The sequence below is a fragment of the Catharus ustulatus genome, chromosome 4, assembly GCF_009819885.2.
Source record: "Catharus ustulatus isolate bCatUst1 chromosome 4, bCatUst1.pri.v2, whole genome shotgun sequence".
Lineage (NCBI taxonomy): Eukaryota > Metazoa > Chordata > Aves > Passeriformes > Turdidae > Catharus > Catharus ustulatus.
The window spans coordinates 74,351,054-74,365,529 of record NC_046224.1 but is presented as its reverse complement, the minus strand read 5'-3'; the positions used below and the strand labels follow the sequence as shown (position 1 = coordinate 74,365,529).

Sequence of the window (14,476 nt, the reverse complement as noted above, 5' to 3'; positions counted from 1 at the left end):
GTTCACTCTGCAAGGACTATGTCTTTCCTAGCACCCTCATCATGCAGAAGTGTGTACCTTTTTGGGAGGAATATGTAACTTCTGCTAGGACCAGAAGACATTGTTGACTTTAGGATTCAAGGGGATTATGGGACTTTCCAGGCTATAATGTATTGATCTACAGAATAGTTGTGATACTTTCAGTTTACAGATTAATAGAAGAACACTTTAGGGGACCAGAGGAACTTAAATCCAGAAGAATTCCGTTAATCCAATACTCTTGGTATTTACTAGTTAATTTTTTTTCTTGTTTATAACATATTAGAATGCCGCAAATAAATGATTTATACTGTTTTTTTATTGCAGAGGCTCCTGGAGTTGCTTGTCACTTCTAACAAAAGCAGGGGAAAACCAATAGAGAAAGACTTAAACTTTCAAAACCAGAAAAGCTTCATGGGTAAAGAAAAAAACCCAGGGTATGGTATCAGAATCAAACAATACTTGAGAACAAAGGGAGATACTGGACTTCCAAGTCATACTTATGTACTCTGCATTTTTATATGTACACAGAGGAACAACTTCAGAAATGAAACCAACTCTACACATTGAGAAACTGGGTCCAAACACACCTCAACAGGGATCCTTCCAATATTTAAAACAACATCCCCTGAACTTCTGACAGGATCTCACTTTCCTTTAAAACAGCAAATCTTTGCAACAAATCACACAATAATTAATCATCCTCTCACCACGCTAATTCCAAAACTATTGTGCAGTGTGATTAACAATCTGTTGTTTCAAGACAATAATACAAACTACTACAAAGGAATTAAGAAATCCCCAGGAAATTATCAACTGGAATTACAGAGAATAACTAACAGAATTAAAATTTATAACCTCAGAAATAAAGAAGCACTGCACAATACATTAAAAAATAATTAACACTTGAAGATAATATTTTCATCAGAGACAAGCAATCTCTTTCCTTTTTTCGCCCCTCCTGCAAGGACTATTTTCCCTTTCAAGATCTCTCCAGCAGAGCAAAGATGCAAAGAGGTGAGAATGTAGAGAATGTTTAATTGTTCAGTGACAAAATGAGCAGAAAGAGTAGGGAAAAGACTCAGGGTTCTTTGCAGATTATAAAATAAAATTGAGATAACTTGAATTATTTTATACCATACCAATTTTATACCAATTGTTCGGAAGTGTGAAGGCAAACCATAGACATGTTCCAGAGCTTTATACATGTGCAAACCTAAATTAGCAGCACTAAGGATTCAGCTTAAATATTAGGTTACTCTATTGCAATACACACTACATTACATTTACTAACCTACTATAAGTAGTGCTGATATAAGTGCATTAAATTTGTAGCATATTTAATAAGAATAAAAGTACAGAATTATTTTCTATAAACCAGCTCATTTGTCTTTATCCACTGTACTGGTTAATTAATTAATCTTCTCTGTTCAAATAAGTCATAGCAGATCTCAACTGTTATCTTACCTTAATTTCATCACACTGGAAAAGATGCAAATCAGGTTTGTTTTGGGTTGGTTCTTTACATATTAATGCAAGAATTGAATTGTAGTTGCATGCATTCATCACAGCTTGGCAATGCTGAATTGTGCTTAAAGGAAAATTCTCCAGTTCATTCTGTCAGAAGAGGGGAAAAAAAAAGGAAGAAAACACAAAACAAAACAACTTACTATACAGTGTCCTGATCTCTGAAAAACTGCAGGAGCTAAAAGGGGAAAGTGATAATTAGCTAATTAAAATCCTCAAGCTCACATACATGGTTCTTCTGCTCGCTCCCCTTTTCTCTCTCTCTGAAAATGAGCCTGTCACTCACAGCCTTACCTTTGATTCCAAGTCCACCAAACTGACAGCTTTGTCATCCACTTGAAGAATCATGTCTTGAGTCCACACTTTGCCTTTGGCATCCAACAATTTCAGCTTCCTTATTCCATCATCCACTGTAATCATTGCCTCTTTTCGGTCCAGAACAAAGGTGGTCAAGTGCTGGTGAGTAAAACATACATTTAAAAGAAATTATGATTGCAATTCTCCCTATTGTTCAGGAGTGTCAGTATTTAAATTGTCAGGAAGTAGCAATGCAAATTATTCATGAGAAAAGCGCCTTTGTATATGACAGAGCCCACCTCTAAGATATGAGGGAGGCTGTTTAGTCCACAATGTCACTTTAAGTCAACTTATTTTTGCAGCTTACTTCTTGACATCCACTGTCATTTCCTCACTACTGTAAGCTGTTAGACTTGAGCGCACATTCTGACATCCTCCAGGTATCAAAGCTAGAATTAAACCACGAGCTTTAATTAGCTTTCTTGAGGAGTGAAAACCTGTCTCTCTCTTGGCAAGCTAAACTCAGGAGGTGCCAGCAGAAACCTTCCAGCAGCTCCCTGCCAATGTAGCTCCAACACCACCCTGACCTGGGGTGTCCTCATCTCTTCCAGAGCTGCCAGTAGCCTGCTGGTGACAACCAGGATGGGCTTGCATCTGACTGGGATACCTTATGGATAGGCTGGTCACTTTTATGTGCAGCACAGTAGAAAGTAGTAACTAGCTTTGCTCACCATCACCTTGGAATATTCTCCAGATTCAATTAATGGCCTGGAAAATAAATAGTACCTCACAAACATCATCTCAGCTAGCTTCCCTTATTATTGCTGTGGCAATTTCTCCTTCAGCATGCCAACTGTGCAAGAAAACCTACAAAATTATTTCATGTTGTTCAGGCAAAAATCCACCTTCACTTTCTAATTGAAGATCTGGTGACACTCATTCAAGCTGAACCACATTTAATGTATGCCTGCATATCTGCCTTCTAAATAACTTTTAAAAATAAAAAAGAATAAAAAAGAATTAACTGTGCTTGCTTCTGTTACAGGATAACAGCACATGGTAATTACAGAGTAGAGAGTAAGTGTAAGCTGCATAATAATCAAAGTATTTAAACGAAGTCAATTGAAACAAACTCTGTACTGGCTGCTTACCCAGGAATGCTTAGATTCTAAATGCAAGTACAGTAATTTCACGATTATAAGCCGCACTGATGTTGCACTTCCGGGTGCCAGCAACTTTTCGTTCTTCGTCCATACATAAGCCGCACCTGATTATAAGCCCCACAGAGTGTGATCAAAGGTATCTATTCTATCACCATCTATTGAGGATGGGGGCAGTGATCCTTATCTCTGTGGGAGATATTCTGCTAATGGGCCATCCATTGAAACCAGGCAGGGCATTGTTCTTTATCTTTTCACAACCCATCCTTCCTCCAGGGAGTAATTTTCTGCTAATGGCCCATTGAGTCCCACTGTGTGACTGATAAAATTACTGCATCCCATTGGAAGTTGCTCCAGCCAGGGGGAAGAGCCCAACATTTCTTACCAAGATAAAAACAGAGGTTTTGGGACACTAAGGGAGCCCCTTTCTCCACTGGACTCCAGAGGAAAACCGGATTTCTCCACATCACCACTGGACCTCCGGATGGAAACTGCACCTTGTACAGGAGCACTGCTCCAACTGAACCACATCTGTCACTGCAGGAGGATGCAGTCACCATTGAATGGGACTGCTGCCAACACCCTGCCTGACAGGGTGTCAGGTTGTACTATGACTTTGTCAGGGTTTGGAGTTTGTTTCTTTGTAGTGCTGTATTTCTATTTTAATTTCCCTAGTAAAGAACTGTTATTCCTAATTCCCATATCTTTGCCTGAAAGCCCCTTGATTTCAAAATTGTAATAATTTGGAGGGAGGGGGTTTACATTCTCCATTTCAAAGAGAAGTTCCTGCCTTTCTCAGCAGACACCTGTCCTCCAAACTAAAACAGTAACTTTTCGTAATTTGTCCATGTATAAGCTGCACCTGATTATAAGCCGCACTTTGGGTTCAGACCAAAATTTTAGTCAAAATGGTGCGGCTTATAATCATGACATTACTTTGCATTGCCAGTACAGGACCAAAACTGTTATGAAGAAACCACATAAAAATAGACAGGCAGTTAGAACCAACACATGTATTCATTTGCAAGCTGATCATAGTACTGAATCATTTGAAATTAGGAGTCTTCCGGATACAATCTCATAATTCACAGAAGATTTAAAACCCAGGAAAAAGGAGCTGAGAATTTGTGATGTTTGTATGACTTAGTTTGACCCATGACAGTGGTCTGATGGCACCAGGAGAAAGTTTGAGCCAAAGTAAGGCTACAAAAGGAGGCACTGCACTCCAAAGTGCTTAACAGGCTACATACAGGCACTCAGGCTTACCCTGTTGAATATTTAAAATGTGAGAGTAGCATGCAGTAATTCTGCAAAGCAGCTTAAAACAGCAAGTCACACACTCTGCTCTTCACACTGGGGAAGAGTCTGTGCAGGCAGAATGTATTTAATCACCACATATTCCACTCACTGGGGCTTTGAGGGGTTAATACTCAGAGCTTTATGAATATTCTAATACCTCTGCTGATTAGATCTGATCAGAGTATTAGTTTTAAATGTCACCCAGTGTGCCTTGCCAGCAGCACAGCATCATTCAGCTCTGCCTCATCTTTGCAAGGAGCCAGGTTCAGAGGCAGGGCAGCACAAGATGTTGAATCCATGCCCTGTTGAGAAGTCCTGTCTGTTTGCCAAACTACACAAAACTTTGCTTACATCCTTCTACATCCAGATTTCAGTTCATTCTGGCAAAGTCATAGAATTTGAGACATTTCAGTGTAATCTGTTCTGAAGTGACCCCAGGCTGAGAGGATATTTTGGAAGATCCCAGTGCCTTCAAGCTTAGATATCCTCAAAAAAACATACAGGCAAAAATAACCACATGTAACTGAGAGCTGCAATTGGTGTATCATTCTCATCTCACCTCCACATGGTACTGTGACGTTTCAGATATGCTGCTGACACTGTCTCGTGCATAGTTCTTTCTTTGTTCTGGAGATGGGAGGAAAACAAAGAATTATTATTATTCGTTCAATGCCTTATCCTGGTGTCTTGACTGTTTCTCAGAGACACTTGGGACAAGTTGTATACATGAGAAGAGGAGATAAGCTGTGGTTAATTTCTGTCTTTCAGCAGAAAATGCCTCCACCCCCACATGGTCCAGCACAAGGACAATTTTTACGTCAGCAGTGTTAGCAGAGAGCTGGTGGGTGCCCACAAAAGCCACTTATCTCATCCAGTGGGTCAGGACACCAGAGGGGAGCAGTGCTCTGACTGCTAACACTGCCTTGGGAAGCCTGATTATCGAAATGTTTGCCTTCCACTATAGTAGCTGTATGATAACTAGCACTGGGCTTACTGTATCTGCAGGAGCATCCTTGAAAACAGAAGTATTTTCTGACATATACAAATAATCCTTATGTTAAATCTGCAAGATGACAAAGGCACAAACTAAGAAGACCTGACTCATCCTTTATTTCTTCATAAAGTATTCAATTCACTGAATTGCTAATGTAGAAATAGGTATGGAAATATACATACACACACCAAAATATCTCTAAACAGGACTATTTTTCAGCTAACAAAACACAATGCTGCAAAACCAGAAACATTATGTGCCTTTTACTCTGTGCAACAGATTCACATGAAACCAGAAGAGGAAGGAAGAGGAAAAGCAAGATGAAGACACAGCACACACCCACACCACAAAATGTGAACTTAGATGAATACTGAAGAACACTTTTCAAATCTAGTGGAAAAAAACTGAATGTAACATTTGGAAGTTTGGAGGATTTTTCACTACCACCACTTAAGCACCTGATCTGGAACAACAGGAGCTTTGTTGTGAAAAAATCAGTAGGTAACATGACTGAAAAAGGTCTAAGGAAATTCTGGAAACAGGTTATTTTTATTTTCTGTATTTCATTTAAAATCTCACTTTCTCATCTTTAAGTAAAATAGATGGTTTGATTTTTTTTTCATATTATGAAAATAAAAAATGCACATATGAAATGCATCAATTTCAGTACATTTGGAGTAGTTGGAAGTAAAATAACAGTGATTTTGTTGACAGGAAGGTAAAGTTACTTTTTGCAGAATAAAACACAATTCTAAATACTATGAAACATATGATCTGTGACGTACAGAGATGTGCAGTGGAGTCCATAAAGCGCCCCCCACAAAGGTCTCTTCTGTGACCAGGATTCCTTCACACAGAAATTCCAGGTGCAAAGACAGCAGTGCCTTCATTTCATGTTGTTTGTGCAAGCATTTGTCACATTTTATAAACACACCATTATCCCTCCCCTTCTCCGGGATTTTCACAAAAAAACCAAGTTTCTGAAATACAGCACTGGCTTGAGGTCCCCTCCCATGGTGACAAATGCCACTCAGGCAGCAGAGCCATCCCAATCCTGTGCAGCAGCTGCTCAGTTTGCTTCAGCAAGGGAAGTGTGCAGAGCAAACAGTCAAATTCAAGAACATCACAAATTATCGGAATTTTTAGGTGTGTGAGTATTTCAAAATAGGTATCTTTACTTTCACAATGCATTATTCTGAAATCCCAGGGTAGAGGATCAGCCTTGATTATTCCATCTGTATCGACTATTTCTGCTTTTGCAGCATGTTACTGAAATTATTTTTTCAGTTGTCTTTGTAACCACAGCACACACACACATGCACACCCTAACAGGACAGTCAGTAAAGCAGTACTGTCTGATTTGCTACCTTTCTTTTTTTGTTTGGATGATGATCTGAAGAAGTAAAGTCCATCTGTTCCTAATAAAACAAGGGGATTAAAAAGCAGTATCTAGTTTAATCCCATAGAATTATTTGCATCTCTAAGGGGATCAGTTAGCAGTCTTATGCTGTGGACTGTAAATGATACTTAAATACTGTTCAGCAAGAAAGAATATGTGCTTTAAACAAAACAGAACAAACAAAAAAATTATTTGTTTCAATTAACAGTGCACTGTAAAATTTATAAATGCTACAAACAGTAACAATATACAATAAAAATAAACAATAAAAATAACCAAAGAAAGTCTGGCATATTTAGAAGCTCCAAAGGAATTAAAAAGCAGAGAGTAAGTTTTGCAGGAGGCTCCTTATTCTGCTTCACATAAGTTATGTTCTGTGCTAAGGTAGGAATTTCAAAACCATTTGCAGTACAGATGAACAGATCCTCTTCCACAGAGCTGCACAACACTCCCAGCCAGACAGGATGGAAAAGTGTTCAACACACACTGTCATGGTGAGATTAAATAGAAATTTCAATAAAGTTCTTGTTACTATTGTGTTGTAATTAACAAGAACTTTAATAAAATCTACATTTAGCAAAAATCAATGAGTGTTCATGTTAATAAACAAAAGGTATTATGGACACAAGTGAAAGTCCACACTGAGAGCAATTCATATTTACCAATTTATTTCTTTAAGGCAGGTATAATGAGAGTTAAAACCTGCTGGAGACTCAAGTTATCATTTAGAGTAGAACAGAACATTTCAGTTGAGACTGAAACACTGCTATCGTGGATCTGGAGGTGGATACTACAGCTGCACCCTGAAATTATTTACCCTTCAAAATACACCTTCTAATAGGAATCTTGGCATCAGGATAAATTCTTCCATTGTGGAAAGGTTTGTCTTCAGCACTTGTTCTTCAAACCTTTTACAATCCAATCGTTCCTAAGTGGGAATCCTTTCCTTTACAGCTCCCTGAGAAATTATTTTCTTGACTGCCTGACATGAATCACACTGGAGGAAGAATAGTCCCCCCATGATAATATGAACCTAGCACAAAGAAAGAGGAAGAAAAAAAATTTTTAAAAGAAAAGGAAAGGTAATAAAAAGACTGGCAGCTAGAATCCATGGCATATCCCATGGTTTTTGCCAGTACCTCAAAATGAAACTTTGAGCTCTGCTTTCTCCTAGTGCTGGGCTCCTGTTCCAGATCCCACCTACAAAATCTAACATACTCACCTTGCCCTCAGAAAGGACACAAACCCTTTTGCACCCCCTCCTGCTGATGAGCTCCACTGCCTGAGCTTCTAAAAAGGCTGATAAAAGCCTGCAAACCTGCTCTGTGTTCTGCTGTACAGAGATGACAGAGACACTGCTGCTCCTTCCTGCAGCACTTCTGTGTTTCCAAGTCAGAGATCTCAGCACATGACTCTCACAGGTTTTTCTCATCTGTGTGAAACTTTTTCTTGTCCTATAGAGTAGCCCATTGCCATTCTTCTGGAAATGTTGCTTCCATCTCTCAACACTTTCACATATCAAATAGGACTAATACCTATAAATATTAATCTCACTGCTTTTATAGAAACCTTAAACCATCCCTTTACTTATTACACAAACTTCAAGTGCAAGAAAGACATGCTCTACTGTTGAGACTGACCAATAGTAGAATTTGCTGATGTGCTCAATGTAGTGGGTCTGGCTAGAATGGAGAGAATTTTGGATATGATAATACTGGGATATTTTAACTGTTGCTGAATGGTGTCAGAGTCTTCTCTATTTCTTATTCTGCTCCCCAGTGAGTGGGCTGGGGGTGCACAAGAGGCTGAGAGGGGGCACAGCTGGGACAGCTGACCCAAAGGATATTCCATATTTTTTAATATCCTTGCTCAACAATAAGACTGGCAGGTAGTCTTTCCAAAGACTCCTTGCCCAGATAGTCTGGGCATTTCTCTGCTTATGGAAGGTTGTGAGTAAATCCCTTTGTGTTATTCAGTCCTTTTTCCATCCCTGTTCTTTCCTTCACCTACTAAGTCATCTATCTTTGTCCATCAGGTTTTTTGTTTTTTCTCTTCCAATTCTCCCCCCTGTTCTGCTGCAGAGAGGAGACAGGGGGAATGAGCAGGCAAATGGGGAGATCCTCAGTTGCTGGCTGGGGTCAACCCCTGATACTGAAAACAAAATAATGTTCTGTATGCTCTGTTTCACTCTCCTAATCCTTCCAATCAATCTCAGCCTCTCACAGGTCCCTTCATGCATGAAGAGGCTATTGAAGCTGAAGTGAAAAACTACAATAGAGACTTCCAGATTTGATGGATAAAACTATCAAAAGATAAATAAAACTACCAAAAATATTGGATTTTTTTCCTACATAATCTACTCATTGCACCTCTTACATCCACCACTTGAAGTACAATGCAGTCTTAATAACAGGTTAGCTCAAACCCTGCTGATATGCTGCACACCATTTACATAAAGGATTTTTCCTCTGGTAAAATGAAAAAAAAAAAAAAAAAGAAAAAAAAGATAGGATCATGGCAGAAGACACTTAAGTTAAATTCTAAACAAAAATCTATAGCAAATGCAACCCAGAAGAATTTGATTAAAATAAAATCTCTCACAACACAAAGGCAATAAAGTGAAAAGCAGTACAGCATTGCACTTACAGGTCCTGAGTGTAAGATCTACTAGTTACTAAAGTTTCCAGAGGAACAGGAACACTGATCCACAGAAACAGATTATACTGCAATTCACATTTTGTGAAATTATTGAGTTCACCAATCATCAAGAACACACCATGTTTCTGTTTTCAAACAGATGTTGAAAGCTGTTGATTTTATTTTCATTTCTGAAAGTGTCCAAAATACCACAAAACAAAAAAATGCAACCTCTTACCCAAAGTCAAAAACTCTACCAGGCAAAACATGACACAAATAAATACGACTGTAGATTGCTCTGAAATTTGATGGACATCCACATGGACATGGATTTAGTCTCCCCAAAAATCTGCCCTAAGAATCCTGGAGTGACAGCATAAAATATTTCCACACATCATCAAGCAGAAAAGCCCAAAACTTAATTTATTACCATCTCTCTGCATTGGACTGGTTGCTGATCCCCTTTAAGAATAAATTGCAGCACAGCTGGAAAAAAATCAGCCCGAGGCAGAGCAAAGTGCAGGAGACGTGACCTAAACATCCAGGGACAAAGGTCAGAACCTGAGTTCAAAACAAATTTCCTTTTCAGAGCAGCAAACACTATCACTTTTAGAGATTTATGCCAGAGGCTTCTCTCTGATGGCTGTGTGGAACTAGCTGTCAGAGGAAGTGTGTTGTTTAGAAGTCAATCGTCAAATTAATTTGAGAATTGAATACAACAAGCGTGTTGCGTGGATGGCTTCTTTCAGTGGACTCATTTACCTGCCTGTGAGCTGCTTGAGGTTTCCCTGAGTTTGTTCCAGTGCAGTTCTTGCTCTGAATGAACCATGTGAGCAATGCAAAAACACACAGGCAATGTCACTCCCAGCTCCCAGCCACGAGTACAACTCAGTGCACAACACAGACTTTTCTGACGTGCTGTGTGAAGACAATTTTAGCAGCATCCCTCAGTTCTGTGCTGTACAATAATCTGGCAGTTTGCAGTGAGCTCCTGGTTCCTTCCTCCTGAGGAATGAGGCTGCTCCACGCTGTGTCAGGGGCTGGCAAAGCCCCAGCACAGCCCCCAGACTGCTGCTGGTCTCCCCACAGGCAGAACTGCTCAAGACAGATGGAGGAGCCAATGCTAGAACAACAGATGGCAGCAGGAGCCAAAACCCCTCTCAGATGGAAAGATCAGGAAGCAAATGATGAAATCAACCCCATGAAAATGTGGAGAGCACCTCCCCTCATGGCTCAGAGAGAGATTTGTCATGCAAATAGAAACCAGCTCATTTCAGGAAGGATACGAGTGAAAACAAAAGGATTATTTGATTTTTATCATCACTTATGAAAGGGATTCATCTTATTTCCTACAGGAAAAAGGGCAATTACAAGGAAATTTTCACTGTCAGACAGCACACTAGAGATAGTGATGGTTCCAGTCTGGTTTTCAGCTCTTGGTAACACCAATGATATTCCACCCTCCTTTCCCATAGAGCTGTGGCCAACCTTCTGTCTGATGACTGAAGGGCTGAATAACCATGAATCACCTCAGCAATGGGATCTAAGACATAAACTCCTTGCCAGGACATAAACATTCCTGTGTATATATATAAACACACACACATAACAACAAGAAATAAATAATCATTATTATTATTAATGTTAATATTAATAATATTATTACTATTATTATGTAATAGTAATAACAATAATAGTAATACTACTAATACTACTATAATTTTAGTCTTTACAGTGTTCAGAAGAAATTGAGTTCAAGATTAGGTGGTCACTTAGGAGCCCAGGTACCATTTTCACTTGTTGATAGTCAGGAATAGGTGGCTTAGTCCAATTGACTCTCAAGTTTTCCAAGAAAACGAATATTTTCATGGGTAAAGTCTGCTGCTAACATCCCATTGTCACATTTTAATAAAACAAAAAATCCACAGTGCATTTTACTTTCCCAGTAAAATTACATCTATTATTTCCAGTATGTGAATCTATTAAATACATGAGCTTTCTGTATTAACCTAAATAATATACATACATTTAAAACATACGTACACAACAAATTATAAAAAGAAAGCTAAGACAGTTTCATCCTGCTTTACAGGATTTCAGTCTCATGAATCTCAAAATAATTTAGTTGGTTACTAATTATAAATAAAATACTTTCTAATGAGCATTTTCAAGACACTTTAACAACTCCAATATCACTCAGCTGCTTTCCACCCCATTTGGGAGAGCATGCACAAAAAATTTAACATCACAAGGAAGAAATGGCACATGGGATGCAGAAGAATACTAACTTGGTTGCTGAAAAATTAGAAAAACTGCCTTGAATTTGATGAGGATTTTAGGGGTTTTACTTGTTCTGTCCAGCTCCTGTATGTGGTGATGGCAACAGTTCTTTATGTGTATAAAACAGAGTAGAAGTAGTAAAATTCACTCTAAAAGCTGTGCCAACACATATCCACCTGGAGCTCCAGAATAACTGATCCTTCTGTTTCATCCAGCTCCTGGCAACTGCAGCTCCAGTTTTGTGATTTATCCATCAGCAAAAGAAGGGAACCAAGGACAACAATTCACTTTTACAGGAGCCACCATGCAGCAGTTTCATGGCAAGCATTTCAATTAGTACCTGAATTCAATTAAGTACTTTGGAAGTAAAAAAAATACCATTATATACATTAAATGTACTCATTTGTCCCCATTTTTCCTGACACATGACCTTCCCATCATGTCTGATCTGAAAAAGCTGAGAGAGATATTTTAAAAGCCCACAAAGATTAATGGACATAGTTAAGACACTGATACTGCCACGCTGTTCAAACCATGTACTCCTGAAAAATTATGATGATGACATAAATTAAAGAAGGAATCACAACCCTCTCATAGAATCTCATAAAGAAATAGTCTGCTAAGAGTTTTTTGCAATATCTCTTGCTGGTTTCTGTTGCCACCTACTATTTCTGTCAGCACTTGCAATCAGTTTGTTGAGTGAACCCACAGAGGATGCAGAAATCTCTCTTTAAAGTGATCAGTTCAGAATTTTATTCAGTTTCAGTTCCTGCCTTCAGCACTATGTCAATAAACTGACTTAGGTAGCACAGCACTAAAACATGGTAAATTTGAACTTAGGGTGATTCACATACAATGTTTAGGTTGAATATCAGGAAGAATGTTTTCACCAAAAGGGTTGCCAAGCACTGGAACAGGCTGCCCAGGGAAATGGCTGGATCATGATCCCTAGAGGTGTTTAGAAGATGTGTTTATGAGGCATTTAGAGACATGGTTCAGTGGTGGGCTTGGCTGCTCTGGGTTAACAGTTGGACTTTTGCAACCTAAAATGATTCTAAGATTCTAAGGCATCACTCTCCTAACCTCTGAGCTCACTCCCAGCCATGACTCCATTCAAAACAGGAAGGAGAAAAGATTACTGCTTGGGATGTTGCAGTTATTAGCCCCTGCTCTTTGAGCTTTTCAGCTGGTGAAGCTGCAGCAGATGCACAGAGGGAGAGCTGGCTGATGTCTGAGGGGTCCAGCACAGGACCAGGCTCTTGGGGAAAGCCTTGTCCTTCCAGTTTCATCAGCTTTCAAAAGAGCATTTAGCAGCAGGCACAGATTTACAAAGCAGAACTTCTCACAGCCTCACTGCTGCTTGTTTCCATTAGCAGCACAGCTATCAGTGGGATGTATTCACAGTGCAGGAGGATGACCTGAAAGTGGTGCAATTTGGCTGGCAAGCAGCATGACTACAGTTCCCCTGCACAGTGATTTGGAGTTAGGCTGGAGTGTGTGGTGTGTACAGCCAAGACAAACACTAGCATTTGTAGTTGGTGAGTACAACAACGTTCAGGCATTCATAACATCACAGCTGACAGTCACAGAGCCTGCTGAAAACTGCACGCCAAGTAGGACTCCAAATCTCTCACCAAGTCTAATTTCCATTAAATCCTCGTGTCAAAGAAGAATAATATTCTAAGTGGTTTTTCTGGGGAAGTGGCTTTTCTGAAGTTGGGGAGGCAGAGGGGGGTACAGGAGAAATAAAACCCACAGCACAGCTAAATGCCTCCTCCCTGATGCATACCTTAGCTATAGGATCACTCTGAGTTTTGTGATGAATGCTTTATACATTGCTGCCTGAAAAATGAGTAGGTGGGAGTGCTCTGCTCAGTAAACTGAGCGTTTTCTAGTTAGCTTTACTAGGAATCAAACCACTTTTCTTTTTAGATTAGTTGACAGACACACCCATGTGTATGCACATACACTTTGAGATTAATATGTGTAAAGTATTTCCAGCCCAACATCACAGTCATTATTTAAACGGCATTTAGCACAGAAGTTTAGAGAGTTTTTGCCACCTTACCATAGAGAGCTTTTGCACTTGTTCTTGAATTCTGCTCCCTCTCTGCCTGAGCAAACGATGGGGAGCCATAGCCACTGGAAGAAAACATTTCTGATTATATTCTATGTTTGGCAGGCACTGAAAAAAAACCCCTCCCCTTACATATGACTACACATACCTACAGCATTAGTAACAGAGGGAATGATACTGGATATTTGTTCCACACCATAAATATGAGGGAGATTGTTTCACTTGGGCTGTAGGCCTTTCTGAGCTCTCTTTTGTTGCATTAATGCAACACCATGCATAGCTGGGGTGTGGTGTACAAATAAACACTCAAGTAACAAACTTCACTGCACAACCATAATAATAATGACAATAACAATAATTATGACTATGCGAAAGAATTGGATAGGATTTGGGTTTTTTCTTCCCTGTGTACACAAGTGCTGATTGTTTTTAACTCTTTTAAGTGCTTTTAACGAAAAACTTAAAATTACTTACACAAGTGAAATGTCTTACACAAATGAAAAGGCAATATGACTACAAGTGTTTCAAGAATGAGTGATATACGAGTTCATCTTAAGGGGACAACAATATGAGAAGCAAAAGACACCGCAGATGTCCTGCTCCATAGAGGAATACACGTTCCTTGGCATCAGATAGGTAAATTCTCATTAGTGTTGTGAGCAAGTGTAGTGCCATGCTCCTGATACACGGATCATCCTCTTATCTTAGGCAAGGTAACACTTTCAGCTAGCAGCTGCTCAGTTCTGTTGACTGGGAAACATGTGTTCTCACAGGTGGGAGAGGCAGCC

At 39.4% G+C, this 14,476-nt stretch overlaps 1 protein-coding gene across 5 annotated transcripts in view; it reads right to left on the bottom strand.

Moving 5' to 3' along the window:
• Positions 1–14,476, bottom strand: part of EPS8 (epidermal growth factor receptor pathway substrate 8) — a 119,592-nt gene that overhangs the window by 35,351 nt on the left and 69,765 nt on the right. For all 5 annotated transcript variants that reach the window (XM_033058028.2, XM_033058029.2, XM_033058030.2 and 2 more), the window contains 4 exons: positions 13,680–13,753; positions 4,861–4,928; positions 1,840–2,001; positions 1,486–1,635 (listed from right to left, as the gene is read on the bottom strand). In XM_033058028.2, coding sequence (XP_032913919.1) covers positions 1,486–1,635; positions 1,840–2,001; positions 4,861–4,928; positions 13,680–13,753 — 454 coding nt within the window. The remainder of the gene's footprint in view (positions 1–1,485; positions 1,636–1,839; positions 2,002–4,860; positions 4,929–13,679; positions 13,754–14,476) is intronic.